This window comes from Teleopsis dalmanni, chromosome 1 (assembly GCF_002237135.1).
Source record: "Teleopsis dalmanni isolate 2A chromosome 1, ASM223713v2, whole genome shotgun sequence".
Classification (NCBI taxonomy): domain Eukaryota; kingdom Metazoa; phylum Arthropoda; class Insecta; order Diptera; family Diopsidae; genus Teleopsis; species Teleopsis dalmanni.
Genome location: NC_051846.1, coordinates 21,518,128 through 21,540,494, shown reverse-complemented (window position 1 = coordinate 21,540,494; position 22,367 = coordinate 21,518,128). Strand labels below are relative to the sequence as shown.

Below are 22,367 nucleotides of genomic sequence, written 5' to 3'. Positions count from 1 at the left end.
GTGCATAGGGCCTCAATTCTTAATATATAACTGAAAAGAATTTATTAAATATATAGTAAATAATTTATTTGTTTGTTTACCAAAAATTATGTAAACAAAATCTATTTTTTATATGTTTAGGTTCACATACGTTGACCTTTTTCAATACTTTGATTATAATAAGGATGTCCAGCTCTCAAAAAGTTTGAGAGTTATGTTTAATACTGAATCATTTACAGTCTTTAGGTATCTATAATTATGCTTCTGATATACCATAATACATTTATAATTTTTCTTTTTGTGTGGAGCATACTTTTTAATAATAAAAAATTTGCTGACATAATATGTGGAGGACGTCTAATAAAGTTTAATATAATAATAAAAATAATTCGATCAAATAAATAAAAATAATTAACTAATAATTAATTTTATTAATTATTTCATAAGAGGCATTTGGTAACAAATATATTATAAATATATTAACCTATTATGCATACACATATAATATATATATTTTATATAATTTCTGCACATCATATAAAGTACATATACTTTTCCAATTAATTATTTAATTTTCATCAGTTTCATAAAAAAGTTTTTTTTATATAAAATACCCAGCGAAAAACCCATAGTAATTTCACAAATCAAATTACTCGATATACATATTAAGTAAAATAAAGTTCTAAAGAATCTAAATTAAAAAAAAATTCTTATTAATTATCAAAATGTGTTAATATTTTGTATGAACTAATATAAAGTGATCAGTCTTTCGAATTATAGATAACGATTAAGATTAAATAATAGAACGCTTCAAAATCAATGATAAAATTATTCATTTATATATAATTGGTATAAATATGTAATAGGAATGAACTTCTGATTACCATTTAATACTTTCTTAGTGACTCCTATTAACTAATACACTAGATAATTTAGATTTAAAAAGTTCATATAGTGGTAAATAATCTTCAACGAACAAAGCTTAGTCGAATATACCTTGTATCCATTGATAGATTAACTCGCTCTTTCACTCTTTTTTCTATTTACATATTCTTACTAATTGCTCATGTATTAATGAAGATATTATATATTCACAGATTGTTTTGATTATAGAATTAGCAGAAACTATAAATTTTTTAATTAATGAAAATGAACAACAAATTATCAAAAAAATTTTATGAGTGAAAATAATCTAAAATCACTCCAGTTTAATCAGTGCCGTCTTATTTAATATCAAGAACGTAATACTTGCGAGAAACTCAATACTTGCATTGCTGAATCAATCTCTGAATCAGAATAATTTTTGAGATGCTGTGAACTCAAGTATAAAGATTATCTCATTCACTTAATTATTATTACATTTTTGTTGTTTATTTCAGTTATTTAATTTAAAGATTTAGTATTGAGCTTAACATTGAAACATCGACTTCGCTTTGTTGACAACGAGTTAAAACCTTAAACCTAACGAAAAAAATATCAAACTAATCGAAATGTATAATTTAAAAACTTTCACTTTAATTTGTAAGTTTAATTATTAAAAATTTCACAGTATAAATAAATAAATTTTATATTCTTAGGTCTTTTATTGCATATTGTTATCAGTGCTTATGGTCGTCCCGAATCCATTAATCCAAACTTAGAATATGAATTAATCGGTGGTGGACCACAAGTAGTAAATAAACCTGCGATTACTACAACTCGTAAACCAGTCGTCATAAATACACCACCTCCAGTAGATCCTACTTCGAAAACATTTGCTTTTGATCCCAAATCTCAAAGTTGGAGTTCGGTGAAAAAAACTGATCCAAAGCCAGCTGAAGGCACATTATTATGGAACCAAAGTAACGATAAATATTTGACAAAGTGAATTTATTGAATTTTTATAAGTTATTTCAACTATTTTAATAAATAATATGATACAAATATATATAATATATATACGTAATAATATTGAACTAATTCAGCGGTAAGCAATCCATTTAACAACAGAAACTGTAGTTTATATCAAAAATATATTAATACGATCGCGTCAAAGTAACGTCCTAACAGAAAATGGTCTAAGTACATATATTACTCTTATATTAAAGAGTAAATCTCTTAGTTTAATTCAACTGTGTTGTCAAATTATTTAATAAAAACTTAATGTAAATGCAAATTTAATATAGAACTAAAGCAGTAGTTAGAAATAATTTAATTACAGAAATTGTTTTTCGTACGGTACGTTCGAGAGTAAACACTGGTTTTTAGAAAAACGAATTTATATCGAGCTATCGATTGGCAGGTCTACCACTACCCACGTTCAATATATTCATATATACGCATTTTGCGATTTTTACCTTTTTCAAAAAATTTATTTGACTGCTAAAAAAAGGGAAAAGGCTTACGTTGACATCCTAAAGATTGTTGTTATTATAACCCATGGTGATACCCCTCTGCACCTCTTTATTAAAAAGACAGCAGCTATGAGTGCAGCTAGGCTACACCCTGTCATCAACATGCACGGAAAACTCGTCAGTCAAAACTCTATCTGCAGACTAGTTCCTGGCATAGAGATCTGCGATAGGACAGATCGCATGAACATGGAACTTCGCTTCGGTAGGAAGTTCGAAATCCTCATACCCGATCGATTGGACTGGGTAAATGGTACTCCTGGACTCGAACCAAAAGTGATATCCTGGTATACTGATGGTTCGAAAACAAACACCAGGTCCAAACACCAGAATCTCGCTCTCGCTGGGTATATGGCCCACTGTCTTCCAAGCAGAGGTTCACGCCATCGAGGTCTGCGCTCGTATCAACATTAACAAGGGGTTGAAAGGCGCCCGGATCTGTATTTATTCAGATAGTCAAGGAGCAATCAAAGCGTTATGCTCCTGGAATTTTTTCTTAAAACTTCTACCAGACTGCTATGACACTGCAGCAACTGGCAAGCAATAATAAAGTGACACTGTGCTGGGTGCCTGGTCACACAGGAATTAATGGTAATGAGTCTGCCGATAGTCTTGCACGGGCAGGATCCGCCACTCCAATCTTTGGCCCAGAACCTTTTTGTGGATTAAGTTGGTCTACAACTAGGTCTCTAATCAATAATTGGATTTCAACCGAGAGAAGTCCCTTCTAGCGCGACAGTCGAGGTAACCGTCAGGCTAAAGAGCTGGTTCTCCCCTATTGTTATAATAAGATATCCTCCTTTAGCAGAACAGAGTTGAGGTTGCTAGTGGGATATTTAATGGGTCACCATGGACTACGTTACCACCTCAACAAAATGGAACAATAATATATTGAAGAGGAGGGAGGTTTACATCCTACAGGTCATCCCTGCCCATTGATTTAAATCACTAATTTTTTCAAATATTACTTTTTATGAAATAAGAAGTATTTGTATCGAGGCCATCTATTGGTAGCTCCATATTGAGTTGATTTTACATCGTGCGACTTTTATCTTCTCCAGAAAATGTATTTGCCGACGAAAAGAAAGTGAAAAGGCTTATATCGACATCTTGAAGACCACCCAGACATACAATCTAAAACACTTATTGGACATATTTCTAAGGTCGAGCAAATCAATGTATTGAATCAGAAGTGATCTATAATGTTTTTAATAGAGTTAAACTTGTTACTGCTTATTAAAAAATTCTGTTTACTTTAGAATTCATCTGGTAGTAGTCGGTTTGAATTGTAAAGAATAAGAACCTTACAGCAATTATTCGATTATTAGCGATTAAAAATTAAATTTAAAATATTTCAAAAATTTATAATAAAATGTTAAAATTTAATAAATAATTTTCAAATTTCAAATACATTATTTTAATATAGTTTAGTTATAAGGAACTAAAAATGTCTTAGAATTTATATTAACATAATTGATTCTAATACTTTTAATTTTAGTATTAATTTTAGTGTTAGTAAAAATAAGGCACAAAGAATCTTTTGGTGTGAAACCAAATTCCCGGGCATGTCGATTTGAAAACGGATTTTAGTAAGGTTAGCTACTAAAAGATGACTCTAGATGGTAGATGTACAATCTGGCGGTTTTATGTTGTTTGTAATCATGTAAAAATATTCAACTTCAAAGTCCAATATCTTCAAAACTATATTATATTGACATATAGCATATAGCTTATATAGAAAAAGTTTTACAGAAATCACCCATCCAACTTAATACTTGTTCTTTGATAAAATATTAATAATCTAGGTCAATATAGCATAGTGGAAATAGTAGCTTAACATAATGTAGCTAGGAACTACAATCCGTTGTTAAATCCGCGTGATCGGGAAATTGGAATCGTGTAGAAGTTCCTTATCTGTTATCTGTTATCGATAATGAAATAACATGTATCCAACATGTATTGTGTAAGTACACAATGCATTTCGGTATAATTTTTTTTGTCTTAAATATATACAATCTACAAGTTTCATAATATCAGTCACTTAAACTTAAGTTAGTTAACAGTAAGTTATTTTTTTTTAAGTTCGATTAAATAGTTTTTAACGAAAATAAGTTATGTGTTCAATGCGTATAATGTGATTTTTGTTCTAATTGCATTTTGATGCGACACAATTCCTCCGTGGCAAAAGTTATCTTCTTATTGGAACTATCTGTAAATTTATCCAATTTTTGACTAATTTCACTTAGTTTATCTTTAATTATTTGCACTTCAGTACGCACATCTGATATACCATTCACCTGATTCTTCAGTTTTATAGCCAAGTCACTACTATCCAACATTAAATGGTTCGGTACATTGGTAGCAGAACGGGGTCTCAAAAGAAATTCATTTTCACGTGCCTCACAAGTCATAGGTTTCTGTTGATAATTATTATTCTTTTGAAATAATTCATCTTTCGTTTCATGCTTATATCCTTGTTGTTTATGCTGGCGCTCCAAACTCCTACTAAATATGCTATAGTTACTTTCAAACTTTCTACGACGTATACTTAAATTGCGATCCCTACGCTCTGCAACCAATTTGTAAATATTCAACTTAATTTCTTCTGGTAGTTGATTATCGCGAGGATCATTTGGACGCGTAACAAATTTTAAATTATTTCTGGACGTCTTGAGTAAGGCGCTACGTTTACATAATTTTAGTAGTTTAGTTGGTGCGCCACGCAATAGACGTGAGAAAAATAAACTTTCTAGACGTGAAACCAATTCCGCTTGCCGTACTAGTCGATCTAAGCTAGCAGATACTTGTAGACCTTGTATATCGCTCACTGCAAGACCCACCATTAGATTTGTAAGTATGACAGTTACCAGTAGGACAAATGATAGAAATATGATATGCGCTGTAACTGGGAATTTCACTGCATAATCACCATAAAATATATCTTCGAACTCTAGTTCTCCAGACATCATAGCAATTGATTTCAACAAAGACCTTTAAGTTAAAGAATATATGTTTAGAAAGATTTGTAATTTATGCAACGTATTATTAACAATACCAGGTAATGTTCTCGAATGCTGGATAGTCATTGAAGAGTACTGAGAAACTTAAACCAAATGCAATCAGTAAACATATATATGCCAATAAGAATTTTCCAAAATTCACAGCCACTAAAAATAGAAGTGAGACAAATAAGTTATTATATTTTTTTAAATAATAAGCAAGTTATTAAGTTTTTATATAAAAGTTACCTATAAACCTATATGTAGGGTTACACAATTAATTCATGAAATTATTAAAATATTAATGCATATTAATATTATATTAAAAGTGATATATTAACAAATCTATTTCATATTTAATTTATTAAAATTATTATTGGTTCCCAATTTCAAAACAAAATATATATATTTTTGAAAATAGGTCTGTATTTTTTTCTTTTTCTAATTCTAGAATTTCTTTCTGTTTTTTAATCTATCTAAATCTATATATCTAATGTAAATAAAGTACAAAATATTTTTTTTGTTATGTTTTTATTAACAGTTAAAAATTAAAACCCAGAGAGTTTTGGGGTTCAAAAGGCAAATTTTATCTTATGGGCTTTTCATTTGTTTTTTAAAATATGTGAGTCTCAGTATACATTCCCATTATATATATAACATACTTACTAACTATATTTCTATTTTATAATTTCTTTAACTTCTATGAGGAGCATATTTATTGCTATAAATAAATGATAGACACTAAATCGTAGCTTATTTTGAAAAAGTTTTACAGAAATCACCCATCCAACTTAATAGTTGTTTGTTGATAAAGTATTATAAAGTGTTATTAATCTAGGTCAATTTCGTTTAAAGTCTAAGTTTGAGTTCTTCTACCAAACAATAAAATCACTTCTCTATAAAGCAAAAGTACTATTTTGAAAAATACTGCTTTAACTTAAATAGTTTTCAATTGAATTTTACCTTTAGTAAACATTTGAACATAAACACCAAATATAGGAAACCGACCTACTAACATCATAAGTTCCAACCATACCAACAATACAACTACAGCCGCCACATGATGTTGCCATATAGGTACCGTATGCAAGTCTCCAGGAATTAGTGTCTCTGGAGTCTAAATTAAATAAAATATAAATTAGCATTTCAGAATAAAATATAAAATTTAAAAAGAATATATACCACACATAGCAACACTCCAAAGACAATGGCCCATTGTAACCAGTTTTCCCAGTACTTAGCATATCCTTGTAAACCATGTGCCATCTATTATTCGATATAATGAAACATTTCAATGAAACATGACAAAACTTTAAAATATTTCAAAGTACAATTTAATGAATCCTTAGACAATTCTAATACTTTGAAAATATATTTAACAATTACCTGAAAAAGTTCCTTCCCTAGTAAAATCAAGTTCAAAACAATAACAAAATAACCAGTGGTTGGTATATAACCTGATGCTTTGCATTCAGTGTTCTTATCACAATTCTTCGAATAAACACCAATTACATATAAGGTAAATAAAAATACATAGACAGCATGATAGAATAAACTCATTAGGAAAAATTTTCGTATACGTCTCCATTTTAAAAATAGAAATGTTTCGCATAGTGGATGCATTAACAGCCGCTTTTGTCCAACTTCAATCAACGAGAGTAGAAGCTCAGCTTCGCCGCGTTCCAAAGCGTGAGGTGGTACAAGTAAACGAAAATCTAATTTTATCTCGCAATCGACATCGCCGATTTCATGATCATTTACTTTAATTGAAGAATCCAATTTTGCCATTAGCTTTGGTATTATCTCAGGTGTACGACGCACAATAAATGAGAGCGCAGAAACATGTCCATCAGTCCGTGCAGTGATATCAGCACCATGCTCTAAATTAAAAGTTTTATATATTTTATTAATAATTTATTATCATGTATGTAAAATTAATTAAAATTTCTCACCTATAAAAATATAGACACAATTGCTGAACTCATTTAAAGCTGCTATATGCAACGGTGTATAACCATAATTATCTGCCTTGTTGACATCGGCTCCGGCCTTTAATAGAGCATTGCAACAGTCCACACAACGTGATTGTTTAACTATTGCCGCATGTAATGCTGTACGTCCATCACGATAAACTGCATTTACATTTGCTCCATATTTTATAAGCAATTCCACAGTTTCAATAGATTGAGACAAACAGGCCAAATGTAATGGGGTTTGATTGCTTGCATTGCGACAATTGACTTCGGCCCCGTGTTCTAGTAATAATCTTACGCACTCTACGTAATCATTTTCGGCAGCTATATTGGAGAAAAGTAGAAATATGAAAGTTAGGATCTAAAAGATTTGTATGTAAAATTTTTTTAGGAATACGGGGCAGAAATAATATATCTTATAATTAGTTTTTTTGTTCTATTATAACTCGAAAGATTTGATTCTATATAACGTACGTATGTAGGTAAGTGGTGTTAAAGGATGATCAAAACCTCGTCAATTATTAAAGAAAACCGTTTTGATGCAACATTCCTATATTCTATAAATATGTTTGTGGTTTTTAGTGAAAATGTTCTAAAACTGGATCATCGTACATAGGTAGTTAAACTGGAAGAAGCACCAAATTCTCCTCATTTATTTAAGAACACCATTTTGATTTCACATTCCTCGTAATTCTGCGGAGAGGTTTTGGACCACAATCACGTATATCAATTCAATTATAATGTTGAGTATTTTGTTCAGTGGATTAAAGAATAAAGTACCAATAAGTTCCAACCAGCATCTGAATACGACAATGACACAATAGGTGCTCTTTTCCTCTAAAGGATTTATAGGAGACAGAGCAGAATCAGCCTAGCTCCATGTTGTCCTACAGTTCAGTGCCTCATGAAAACCTGTAATATTATTGGTACTACCAAATTCGTCTGTGATTGACAGGCAGAGGGATTGCTGTAGTAAGTTCTATCGAAGATGTACCGAGTCTTACTAGCACACCAACGTATCGTTCCTGACTATATTTGTATTACCGGAAACCGTAACCTGAGTTACTTTGGAAGTGCTACCTTGTAAGCCGATGGAACGAAGGCATTTGTGAACTTGCTGTGATAGTTGCTTGATTATTTACAAGAATATAGACATTTTTTCCTGTAAGTCCATGTTAGCATCCTTGTTATCTAAGTCTAAGTTCCTTTCAAAAGCAAACACAATTTTTTAAAAATAGATATTTGTAGTGGGGCTATCTAACGGCAACGACATTAATCGGCATGGTCTGCTACTTCCCGTATTCAACTATTTTAGCATCATATGATTTTTCAACTTTCGAAGAAATGGATTTGATAATTAAGTGAAAACGTTTTGTAGACTAGAATCCATTCAAAGAGTTTATATCGACTTGCTATGAGAAAGCCCGGGCGATGATTTAGCTTTGAAGCGCTCATTTTACATCGCTGTATTGAGTTAAAAAGCCATTATTTTGAATAACATAAAGCGGTGATTTCAAATTTGTTCCTGTTTGTAACGTAATAAGTCCTTTTTACTTTAAATCTTTATTTACATATTTTTATATAATTCTCAGAAAAAGTTTAAACTCACCTAAATGTAATGCGGCGAGTTTACCTTCGCCGAATTGTGAACGTACATCAGCTCCATGACTCAATAATAGTTCAACACATTTAGAAAACCCCAGTGCACAGGCGGTATGAAGGGGAGTTTCGGTATAAACTTGTGGGGTATTCGGATCTGCACCATATTTTAGCAAAGTTTCCACACACTCAATTGCGTTACGATCAATGGCAAAATGTAACGCCGAACGCTTTTCAATGCCGATATTGATGTGTGCTTTCCGTTTTAGCAAAAGTAAAATGCATTCCACACTTTTAGCACTGCTCGTGTAATTAACAGATAAATAAATAAAAAAAAATTATAAAATAAACAAATAAATATTAAAAATATTTATTTCTATACCGAGGTGCAGTTGTAAATATGTCATTACCTGGCAGCGCAATGCAATGGCGTAACTTCCTTTTTTGCATCCCAACGATTGGGATCGGCGCCGCGATCTAGCAACACTTTGGCCATATGTGCATTACTACGGCAACAAGAGAAATGTAATGCTGTACGACCACGTAAATCCCAATAATTTGGATCTGCTGCGAAATGATCAAGCAGATAAATTATATTTTCGGTACAACCATAGAGCGTGGCGTATAACAAGGCTAGGTTAACATCACTAGTGCCTGGTATTAGATCTGTAATAAGCAGAATTCATTATATATATTTTTATATCTAAACAGGATATTTTTCAAAAGCTAAGAAAGCTTGTACCTAGAAAACAGCCAGTCTTTACCATATTGAGCAGATTAGCCGAATTTGGTGTCATGGTGGACAAGGTATCATCAATTTCGTTATTATCCCACAGTACTTGATGTTGTTGTTGCCACATAAAAATCTCATGCGCCTCATCACTGAAGATCGCGTCACTATTACTTTCGCTCGATATGCTACGTTTATCGTAGATCAAATCATCATTTGCATCGCTTTCCGAATGCCACTTCAAATCATTCTCCTAAACGAAAATAATAACAATAAATTTTAGATTTCATTTTCAAAATAAACAAGAAATGTTTACTTAACGCTTACAATTATTGAAAATCGCACATTTTCCATTTTATATTTATTTGTTTAACAAAAAAATTGTTTTGGATTTTATATAAAATTTAATAAATGATTGCAAGAACGAAATTTTTATTAATTTCATGCATAGATCAGCTTTGGGATAGCAAGCAGGGAACGGGTGAAAAACATAAGTTATACAAAAAGAAATATTTTGTATTTCATCAACTTGCAAAAATATTCTCCAGAATTTTAAAAAAACTCATTGAGGCATTTTTCAACACGGTAAGTTTATGCTGTGCCTTCTCGATTTGATTCAACTCCTCGCTTCTTCCAAAATCATTTACTCATCTGCCACAAATAGAAGTCTGAACAATCAGCACATAAAACGATGGACAGCAACGATCAAGAATCTGCCAATTTCGCTTCAGCTTCAGAAAGAATAAAGAACAATTACTTTGTCCTCAATTAATATATAAAAAAAATACACAAAAAAAAATTAAAAAAAAAATTTAAAAAAAAATGTAAATGATCTATAAAAAATTTAAATGCAATAAAAATTACCAATTTTCGGTTTTTTAATATTTTCCGCTTTTCATGAATTTCCCAAATGTAACGATCCGCTCGCAGCAAAATGCTAAGAAAAACTGATTTTGCAATTGGAAGTCATGATCACTTCCCACTGCTGCCCAAACAAACATATTTGGCGCTGCAAAAATATTAGTTTTGGAACAAAAGACTGCTAGGTGAGAGCAGAAGCAGAAGTAGAATCTGAAGTAGTAAGAGTAAAAGCGCTGGAGAATTTTTCAGCAGCATATAGCGCAAATCTTTATTGAGCGCAGTGTCTGTACCAATATGTCATACATATCGACATATGGCGTAGGAAAGATAATGGTCTAAATATGTTTAGATAATATTGTATGTAATAGGATTACTGGAATCAAATAGCTCCATAGTGGAAGTCAGTTATTCTTTTCATATATATTTTTTTAATTTTTCCTCTTTTAAATATACAATTCCCACGGGATTTGGATAGGCATAGATTGCAGAGAAGGTCATTGGATAAGTCCTATACTTTAGCATCTTAACTAGTTTATAGATAGTAACTGTGAGCAGTTGTCATATCTTCTACCTCATATGTAACCGAATGGATGCATAACGAAACAACCATGTACAGATTTAAATAAATATTTATATAAGAAAAATACTTCCACTGCTGGGATGTGTAGACACTCGTACATGTACTCGTACATTTTCATAATTATTATTATTTAGCATGTATGTCAGATGTTAAAGTGTAAACATTTTCTGTCTACTCGCACATATTAAATATTTATACATTGTAAATGTGCGAAATATTCTACATAAAAAAATAATATTACTTAGAAAAAATACATGTCAAAATCGTATCAGAATAAATTTGGTGAAATATATCAAACACTTTCAATTTATATCAACAGAAATACATCCTGTTCTCCTTCAACTCTAGGTTATGCCACAAATACCGAATATAATTATTAAACATTAAAGCATTTTTAGTTATACACAAGATTTTTACTGTACTCTATTTCATAAATACATATGACCTTTTTATAAATTGATAAAACTATATATACCTTCTGCTCAAAAAGTACTCGGATTTTGTGAATAAAGCACACAAATTTAAATTTTATTCCAAATTTATTTTATCTCCTTCAAAATATGCTCTTCTGAAGCGATACAAATATGCCAACACTTAACCGAAACTTCCATACACTTTTCATAGGCCCGTGAAGGTATGGCTTTTAGTTACTTCAGCGAATTCTCTTTTACCGATTCAATCGGGAACAGGAAAAAGTCGCACGGATCCAGATCTGACGAATATGGTGCCTGAGCGATGACAGTGGTGCCGTGTTTGGTTAAAAATCGTGTACAACAAGAATTTTTCATAGTAAAAATCGCTAAATGCACTTGAGGTAGTCTCACATTAACAGCTGCTATAAACAAACTAATTGACAGATGGCGTATATTACAGATGGTCTATTACTTAAGGATTAGTTAACAAACAACAAAATCCGTATATTTTTTGAGCAGAAGGTACAAATGTATATAGCACATCTTCTATTCCTTCTTCCATTAACTCTTAGTTAAACTTATGGCCTCAGTGACAAATCAATTCCTTGCAGTACTGAACTGAATAAATAGATATTGTTTTACATTATATATACTGTGTCGATACAGATTGGTGAGCAGCTTAATAAATATACTAAACTAACTGATCAAATAAAATAACAAGGCCACCATAATCTAAATTGCTTATAGGAACTTTCAATCCCTTAATGGATTTAAAGTTTGTATGCACTTAATTGACTAGCAACTTAACAATTCTGAGATGTCGCTATAGGTTTAATTATTTCCTTAAAAACTGTAAATTTACTTAAATGGAGCTTACAGTTTTTTTACGCAAAATAATGAGGCAGAAAAATACAGAGCTTGTTTGACACCGATTCTTAAACGAAAGAAATACGTGAGAGGGTATCTGATATTGGATAAATAAATAAGATTCGGTAATGAGATGAACGGTATAATTTATAGACAACATCAAACTTAATAAGAAATACTCTGTATCCATGAAAAAAGTACAACAGATCACTAGGCAGGAGCGAAATTCCCCAACTTAATAAAAATAATTGTTAATGAAATTTTTTTAATTAAAAAGTTATAAAAATTCTTTCACTACATCCTCATACAAAGTATTATGAGATTATACCTACAACATTCGCTTAGTCTTTTGTGCTTAATATATTATTGAATAATATAAAATTATTGCTTGTAATAAAATAATTGCTTAATAAAAAATTTGGAAAATTTAAAGTAATCATCAGAGGAACAAAAGCCACAATTAATTTTTTTCTTATTTTGCATATAGAGTCCATATTAAGATCTATTTAAAGATTAAGAAGTATCATCAAGAAGTAACAAGAGTGTTGAAATTAAGCGTACTTGGTTTATATATATAAAGGCGAGTATTTACTTGCTAATAATAATAATAATAATGAAGAAGTAGTTGAAAATATTGTCATATGAATCATGTGAAACGATTATTACGAATGTTTTAAACTTAACAAGAGTGGCAGCAAAATTTGTTTGATGGCGAAACATAATTTAAAAAAGATGTCAGAATCAACCTATTTTTCAACCCAAAATCTCAGTAAGAGCCCAAGACTATAGCCCAAAAACATTTTTATAGTGTGTCTCAAACTATGAAACTGTAGCATTATATGATTATCTTATCAAAGTGCGATTACTTTTAAGTATATAAAATAAACATTAAATATTAAATACTTCTCATAAAAATTAAACACTTCCTTCAATTTTTGATCAGATTCGTGACTTCAGAATAACTAAAACAACTTTGTTAATACAAAACTATAATCATTCATATAAACATATACTCAGTGAGGTAAATTTAAGGGGAAGAAGTTTATAGAACATAATGAAGACATTTTTATTGTCTTTATCACTCTACTAACAAGAAATCAAAACTAGTTTATTTAGTTTTGTTGCAGTTGCAAGAGAACTACAGATGCCCAGATGCCCAGAAACCCAGAAATAAAAATTTTGAATACATATAAAATGCAAAAATGCTTAAGATTACTAATATAATAAAAACCGCTAGTAAAACCATTCATTACATTTTACAAATCATTTGCATACTGCACACTACATTTAATCATAGTGTATCATAACCTACAAATTCTATCTGTTTGGTTTATAACAGGAATACACCATTAAGGTACAAAAATAAAAAGGTAGTCAAAACAGTGGACATCTGTCGATAAACATGGTTACAAAAAAACAGCGATAAAGATTATAGCTGTTATTTTTTGTCATTACTATGTTTGGCTAACTTGAAAAAAGATAAGTCAATGACAAAACAATATTATGTGATCACAGATAAATCACAGATTTATCACAGATAAAATTAAGGAAGTAGAAAGAAGCCAAAAATTTTATTTCTCCAATGCCACAGCTCATTTATCACCAATTCAAATAGCATATCTGATCGAATTGCATTATAAGGTACTACTATATTTATCGTATTCACAAAGATCTGCCTCATTATTTATTTCTGAATTTGACAAAATTTGCTTACTGGGAAAAAAATTTAATGGAATACAAACGAAATCTTTCCAAATTAATAAATAATTTGTAGACTTTAAAATATTCTATATTGAAAAATAAAATTAATAGTAAACAAAAATTTAACTTTTATTATTAAACGCTGACTTGTTAAACAGCCCTCGTAGTGATGTTTAACAAAGACAAACGATACATTTTTAAGTGTCATAAAAACGGTACTTTTAATGTTTAAAAGTTTTATATTTATGAGATGTGTATATAAATATAACAAATTAAATCGAAAATCTGCCGTATTACTAAAGAAATACAATAATTACTAGTAAGCTGTTAAGTTATTTAACCCGACTTTTTTTGGGATATCTGTAAGATTAAAGCAACACTTGCCCGGAAAATTTGATTATTTTTGATGAATATATCACTGTAGTTAACTAAAAATATAAATTAGCTTCTTAACAATATTAGTTAAATTTTTTTTAAACGAATTTCAGTTGCTTTTAAAATTTGTGCTATTAAAAAATGTCAGATCCTGGTTTGATTCTTTGAAACCTTGTCTTTGTCTTGTTATTTGCTTATTTTACGCGGGTTCTCTAGCAAATTTTTTTTTTGATTTATTTTCTATCCATGCTATCAGTTCCTCTTTTTAGATATAACAGGTATGGTATGTTATCAATTAGTAACAAATAAATTATAGCGATATAAAAATTAAAGTTAACTCTTTTTCGTCAAAATATACCTAAAAGCTAGATGGTTCTTATAAAAAACTATTTTTGCGTTATTGTTTATATGTAGATTGAAAGTATAGAATTTCTTACAGAAGAAAAAGATATATAATAATAAATTATTTGTATATATATAATGTAATTTCATTTATTTAACCTCAACACACTTATTCTTTGAGTGCAAATTTACAAACATCAAATTCATTAATATTAAATAATCAAATTAAAAATAAAGATTTTAATATAAAAACTATATTTACTTTGATTGAAAATGAACTGCAAAATATTAAATTCAAGGACAATTGAATGTTAAGTTTTGAACAAAATATGTATGTAAATAAGTTCTAAGAAATCTTGAAGAAATAAAGGTCGTAAACAAAAAATATGGTTATAACACAACAAAGCAGACAAAACATCTTTTTCAACCCTAGAAGTGCTCTTTGTATACAACATTACGGAAAACATTTTTTGCCTGTATTACTTTTTAATTTCTCACGCTTATATTTTCTTGAAAACAAATACCTATATTTCAGGTAGACAGTCCAGCTGTTTAAATCAAAAGGCGCGAAAGATATGCAAAAATTGATATCAGTTTAAAATATAATTGATATATTGAGAAACTGACAAATTCGTTTTAAATCACAGTGAATAACATTTCTTTATGATTGCTTTATAGTTGCCTATTCAATGTATGAAAGAATTTCATAATCATATGCTATAACTTTTAGCAAAAACATTTTTATTTTATTTTTTATTTAATTAATATTACTTTTTATTTTATAAATATAAATTTCAATATTTTTTTTGGTATATTATTTATTAAAGAATAATCAAAATGACTATTGTTGATATATTGCAAAATAAAAAACAAAATGCTTAATATTGATATATTTGAATTCTTAACAATTTTATACAAGATTTATTTCGCTAAATGTAGTATTAAATTATATAAATTTAATAGATGAATAAAAATAATGAAATAAACAAACAAATTCATTATAATTTATTTCTATTAATAATTCTATTAACCTTAACTGCATATATGTTTTTCTATATTAAAACACAATTAATTTTATTAAACTAAGTAAATAATTTATGTCTACAATAGCATGATTTAACTATAATGACTATTGTTGATATAAAGAATTTTATTTTTAGTGTAAGTGTATAATGTAATAATTGAGATATATCAACTTTATTAATATATGCGATCTAATTCGCTAAATGCAGCATTAGATGATATAAATCTAAACATATGAGTGAAATCAATATTAAAAGTAATTATTTAATTTTATTTAATATATGTATTTACATAGTATTATCTACCCAAATAACACATTATATTTAAATATAAAATACAATTAATGTTATGAAGTATATAATAAGTATAAGTATATAATTTATCCATTATAATAGCATGGTAGGAATGGTTTAACCAAATTTATACGTATGGTTACATACATTGATTTTCTAAGGGGATTGTCGATGCATTTATTTATTAGAATTATTTGTTTAAAAATGAAAATTGTATTTTAACAATATATTTGTCTGAATTATAAATATTATGTGTGAAATTTATAAATCATAATTTTATGTTAAAAATTATAATATACTAAAATACATGTACGTTTTTATATTGATAAATTAAATTAGGTCTTTTCAGACAAATTCTTAAAAATTCGGTTTTTTTTGATACTTTGAGTAGATACCCCTTAATAATTTACTTTCTTTTCATTTTATATTTAAAAATCTATATATTGCAATTTTAAATTGTCATTTATAAAAAAATTGAATATTTATAATCAATTTAATATATTATTTAAAAGAAATTAAAAAAACCAAAAAACTATTTAAAATATTATTCATAGAATACAATCTTATATTGTATATTATATAGGTACATACATTTTAAACTCATTTGTATAAAACACATTAAAAATTTATTAAAGGAATATTTCCTTTAATCAAATATATAAATAAATATATAATCATCTTTTTGCTGCTATATGTTGCTAGAAACAGTATAGCAACTCAATTAGTATACGTTTAATTTCAACTCTGCGTTATTGCAGTTTTTCTTAAAATCATATACATATGCATAAGTAAATAAGTATGTGTTTAACAACAAAAATATTTTTATTGTTTAAAATTTCATCTCATAAATTTACAGAATTAAGTAATCTTGTTATTCTAGTTAAAAAATTTACAAAAAACTTCTTTGTATTGTATTTTAATTACATTTTACCTGATATTTTAAGGCAGCTGTAAATGAACAAAGAAAACAATTTCCTCTATTTTCTAGCAGTTCGTGTACGAACACATACACATTTTTTTAGCAAAACTGTATATAAGGGCAGGAATTAGTACAGAATTTCACAGTCTTTTGGTAGCAGTCGTGCAGTTCGTTTCAATCCGGAGTTTTGTGAAAAGTGTTGAAAGTGAGATAATTTGGTTGCAGTGAGAGCAGAAGAGAACCGAGGTGTGTTTGTATACCAGTTTATATGTGAAGAGTTTCTATAGTAGATATATTAGTTGGGAGAGATTTTTTTTTTTGGAATCGTTTTGTATAATAAAAATGTACACATACAATGCAACTTGTGCGCAGTATCCGCCAACATTATGTGACTGGGTTAAAAATATACGAGTGAAGAAAATACAAATGAAACGAAAGTTTCGTGCTGGTGGTAATCTACGTGTATGTGCTATTTTATCTACTGCTTTACTGAGTGCTGAAAATGAATTGCGTCTTAAGCAACAAGAAAGATTTAATCGTTGGTTGGAGTTTCAAACAAAAAACCAAATGAAAACTGTGAACAAAGTCGATGATGATTACGTAAAAACAATGGCGAAAAACAGCAAGGAACGTGAAGACATCGAAAATATGTGGAAATGTGAACTAAGTGGTCTTGATGAATTTATGAAAAAAATGAGTAGCAACAACAATTAAAACAATCTAAAATATTAGCGTTCAAAACAATATTATATATGACATAAACTGTAATGTGTATTAGTTATTATGCTAGTTTCTCATTTGCAGTCGAAAATATGCTCTTAAAAAGATGTGCCTGGCTACAACTATTTTGCAGCCTTCCAATTGAGTCCGATGAACACAATATTGGGCATGGGCTACTGGTCACGACTGCCATGTGATGATATAGCTGAAACTTGCTCATTGGTTCGTAAATATTATTAATATTTGCTAAATAAATGTAGAAAAATTGATATTTTTAACATTTCACAACGTTTGCAATTAGTCATGCAAGCGAGGCAGCCATTTTGTATTTTGTGCATGTATGTGGTAAAAACGAATTGCGCAGTAATAATATATGTGTATAACACATTTGCATAACTGTTATACTGTTGACCTTGCATGACTAATTTGAAAAATTTACTTCGCGTACATTCTACACTTTGTACAGAAAAGTTATTTCCTGATTCATATTGAATCGTATTTGTCAAATCAATTGAAATTTAAATTTACTTGAAGTATATAAAAAGATATTGACACATATGTTATATATATTTAGAGAAAAAAAGGTAATAATTTCCTGATTCATATTGGATCGTATTTATTATAAACTATTTGAAATGTAAGAATAATTTAGATATATTATGTATATATAATAAAAAAAATTTTTTTAATTTGAAAAAATTACGTCTTTAATTTCGAATTTTTATTATATATATATTCTGACATAAAACGTGGTTTGTTTTACAGCACCGTTTTGGAGCAAGACGGAAGAAAACTGAAGCAATTTCTTAAATTAGCGAAATAGATCCCACAAGTATGTATACGCTGTGGTAGATAATACGAGGTCAACAATACGTTTGAACTTCTGAGTAAGTTGGTGTTAAGCACAAATGAAGCACAATTATATGGTCGTGCAAGGCTCTGAAGCAACTCATTGTCATCATACATTGATGCAGATGCAGTAAATATTCAGTAATGTCTGTCGACCTCAGTTAAACTTTTACACAAGTATATTTGTTTGTCATCGTTCACATCACTAAGCCAAACAAAAACAACACATTGCCAATCTAAAGAGCTGTTTTACACGGTACTTATAATATTGGCAAAATATATTGATTTAATATTTCAGAGATACGAACACAGTCGAATGTCCCTGTGCGTATTATAATTTATTTTTTTTTACAAACTAATATAATCAACTAATATATCAACGATAATGCATTGCTTAACATAAAAAAATTAAGAAGCTGTTGGATTTCAACGCATATATTGTTCCTGTCACATACAACTGGATCACATATTTTATATAAACTATTAAAGTCATCTAAACTACTAAATTATCTTCAAAATGTCAATCAAATATTCTAAGCTTCATAGGAAGTACAAATTCTGTGAAGGAGAAGTTCTACATTTGACGAAATTTCGTTAATTTTACTACTCAGTTTTTTCGAGTAAAGCCGTATGGTTCGATCCTGTATATTTCTTTAAAACAAAGTTCCTTTTTCTATCTGAATTTATGCGAAAACAGAAATAATAGAAGGTAATTACAAATGAATACATGCTTGAAATCGTTTGTCTAGTTCTAGCAATGAAACGAAAAGTCAATTCTGTGGATAAAAAAAAGTACAAATCAACTTAAATGTTCAAGACACCTTTAGTTTATTCCCCGGAAATCATGATTCATTAAAAATGCGTAAGAGGTGCAGTTATGCTTGCGATTAATATTCTCTTTGTAGATCTTAAATGATAATATTAACCTTCAAAAAAATAACTAACTTCATAAAAATGAGCAAAAACGCATTTCCGAAGAACTGTTTTTAAGCATCAAGAACTGAGTCATCTGGTAAATTTTTGTATATTGCTGTGGAAATTCCTTTCATTCTAGAATTTTACAACTTAATTGATACATTTATCAATAAGCAAACAAACAAGAAACTATTCAGCAGACCACTAATTCCGCATCCCGCAGCATTATTTTTATTGTCATAATATATATTTTTGTATATATTCATTATTAGAAGCGACTGATCTTCAACTATATCAATCCAATCGTCAAAGCTGAATCATATCATTCAGGAATCTTTTTATATAAATTAGGACAAGTTAATTTTAATATTTTGCAGACAATTAAGGAAGAAAGTGCTGATTTTCACAAGTTGCAAATTCAACTATCATTTAGCGGTCAGCTTTATTATCATCAATCTGATTAGTAAGGAGAAAATTAGTATTATGATCCTTTTTGAATATTGCTGTTTCATATCGTTTTGGATCCATGGCCGTACCTTCTAACCTCATAAACTTTATAGGAATTACATCTTGGTAAATTTCTTTAAATTTCGTGAACGCTATTCCTCTTTAGTTTTAGAAATATATTGAACTACACCATCGCATCAATATGAATGTTAAAAGCATCTGTAATTCGCAATTGATAGTGTGGATTAAATCTTGCAACTATCTCGAACCATTGAATTGTTTATGCCAAGTGAAGTTTAAAATAACTACAAACTACAGTTTTCATCGGAAGTTTTCATCTTTCGTCTTCAGTTTTGGTAAATTCTTTTCAATTTCGTGAAGAAAATTCTTCTTTAGTTTTAGCGATGTGGTACAGTCGATCGGTTCCTGTACATATCAATAAGACCTTCAGATGTAGAAGTTGACATACAGTGATGACATTAACTGATGAGTTTTTTTAAATTTTCGTAACAAACTACCAACTTGCAAATATAATATTATATATATATTTGAGAAAAAAATACATATAAATAGTTTTGCAGGCCCAACGCATTGTTATAAAAACCAAAATCCAGTATATTTGGAAAAAGGAATGTGGAACTTTTAATGTTCATTAATCAATAAACGAACGCCGTGGTAACTTCCTTTAAAAATTTTTGCAGTACATTCTTTAGTTGTAGCGATATGACGCAGTTGAACTGTACCTGTGCATATCAGATGCAAACATCGTAAAAAGACAACACCATCTATAAGTAACAAAAATGGGATACACCACTCAAATGAAGAAAATCCATCTGAGCTGAGGTCCATTTTGCAAACATTTTCCATTGAGATTCCTGCTTTTAATGCGGATTCCTTCATTTGACATGTTTCGGTAAATCATGTTTATTTCGTGTCGATTATATTCTTTAGTTTTAGCCATATATGGGACATATTCACCATTATTGTGCACCATCTATTGAAAGCTTATTTGAAGAAATAGATTCAACTAAATGAGAAAGTATAACTACTGATGAAATACTAAAACCGTATGTAATTTTGTTGGCCAACCCATAACAAACACAACCCAATATTTTATTTATTATATTGTGAAAAACGTAATCCACAAAAATTTTACAGGAAATTGTTTGATTCAATATTCTATGACAACCTCTTCGCTTTTCTGTGCACTTGATAATTCCTACAAACTTCGTACAGATTACTTTATTTTTTAGCTTTAGCGATATGTTACAGTTGATCGGTTCCAGTCAGCAATTAGCAACTCCTAAATGATGCAAATTTTGCTGATAAAAATCTTTGAATACCATCAATCGATAGATACGACGAATCAGAATCAGAGCTTCGGTAATTTCCTTCAAATATCCTGATTATTCTTTAGTTTTAGTAATACGATCTGCGCGGTTCCTGTGCCTGCCTGTCGGTGGAAGTCAAGTCTTCATATACTGACGATAATAAATGATGAAATAACGAAAGAATATACACTTACGGATATTTTCGGATCCTATTTGTACTTCTGCTATTCTTAAATTAGTTATTGCGAATACAACTGGTCTATGCATTCGGTAAATACAACCCCGCATTTCCTGATGAATGTTGTTATTTAGTTTTAGCGATATGATGCAGTCCATCCAGTTCCATGAATAGAAAGGCATATTTTTTTTACTTAAGCTGAAATCTTCCTGATGGAATGAGGAAACTGATTCTTGGCAGCTTTTTTGCACCACCAATAATTTGGATTTAGTTGTGAAACCTGGTCTAGCACTCGGTAATTACCATCAAATTTCCTAAAGAATTTTATTCTTTAGTTTTAGCGATAACGAAGCAGTTGATCCAGTTCCACGGAATGCAATATTTTTACTCTCGATACTTCATATAGTGAGGAAATAGATGATGAAATGTACTCCCACTTCTCGGCAACATCTTTGAAACCACTATTGATTCTAATTTAGTCATTGTGAAAAAAAATGGTCTAATGCGCTCGGTAAATACCATTACATTTCCTGAAGAATATTGTTCTTTAGTTTTAGCGGTACTACGCAGTCGATCTGTTCCTGCGGGTATCAATGGAATAATTGCTTAACAAGTTGAAGTCTTCATATAATGACGAAATTGATGAAAGGAAAAGTGAATGTTTTCCCAATTTGCACTTCCAACAACGTTCCAATCGATATTGATATTGATTTAGTTATTTTGTGAAAACCGTCTTATGTACTCGGTAAATATTTTCATACTTCCTAAAGAATATTGTTCTTTAGTTTTAGCGATACGACGCAGTCGATCGGTTCCTGTGCGTATAATGGAATATTTTGTACTGAAGAAGTTGAATGTAATGACGAAAAATAGATGATGCTGT

At 29.5% G+C, this 22,367-nt stretch overlaps 2 protein-coding genes and 1 long non-coding RNA gene across 3 annotated transcripts; 2 read left to right on the top strand and 1 right to left on the bottom strand.

Moving 5' to 3' along the window:
• The first annotated feature begins 1,382 nt into the window (after positions 1 to 1,382).
• Positions 1,383 to 2,127, top strand: LOC119672859. The gene is made up of 2 exons (XM_038084008.1): positions 1,383 to 1,500; positions 1,557 to 2,127. Exons 1-2 carry the CDS (start codon positions 1,470 to 1,472, stop codon positions 1,844 to 1,846), a joined length of 321 nt encoding a protein of 106 aa, XP_037939936.1. The 5' UTR covers positions 1,383 to 1,469; the 3' UTR covers positions 1,847 to 2,127.
• A 1,707-nt stretch (positions 2,128 to 3,834) lies between these two features.
• Positions 3,835 to 10,024, bottom strand: LOC119672831 (transient receptor potential channel pyrexia). The gene is made up of 10 exons (XM_038083975.1): positions 9,998 to 10,024; positions 9,683 to 9,923; positions 9,351 to 9,606; positions 8,951 to 9,240; positions 7,321 to 7,665; positions 6,755 to 7,248; positions 6,551 to 6,634; positions 6,332 to 6,485; positions 5,425 to 5,536; positions 3,835 to 5,360 (listed from the first exon to the last, which is right to left on the bottom strand). Exons 1-10 carry the CDS (start codon positions 10,022 to 10,024, stop codon positions 4,490 to 4,492), a joined length of 2,874 nt encoding a protein of 957 aa, XP_037939903.1. The 3' UTR covers positions 3,835 to 4,489.
• A 7,155-nt stretch (positions 10,025 to 17,179) lies between these two features.
• LOC119674363 lies at positions 17,180 to 21,653 on the top strand. Its single transcript, XR_005252203.1, has 3 exons — positions 17,180 to 17,290; positions 17,849 to 17,986; positions 18,530 to 21,653. It is a non-coding gene; the product is annotated as an uncharacterized LOC119674363 (long non-coding RNA).
• The last annotated feature ends 714 nt before the right edge of the window (positions 21,654 to 22,367 follow it).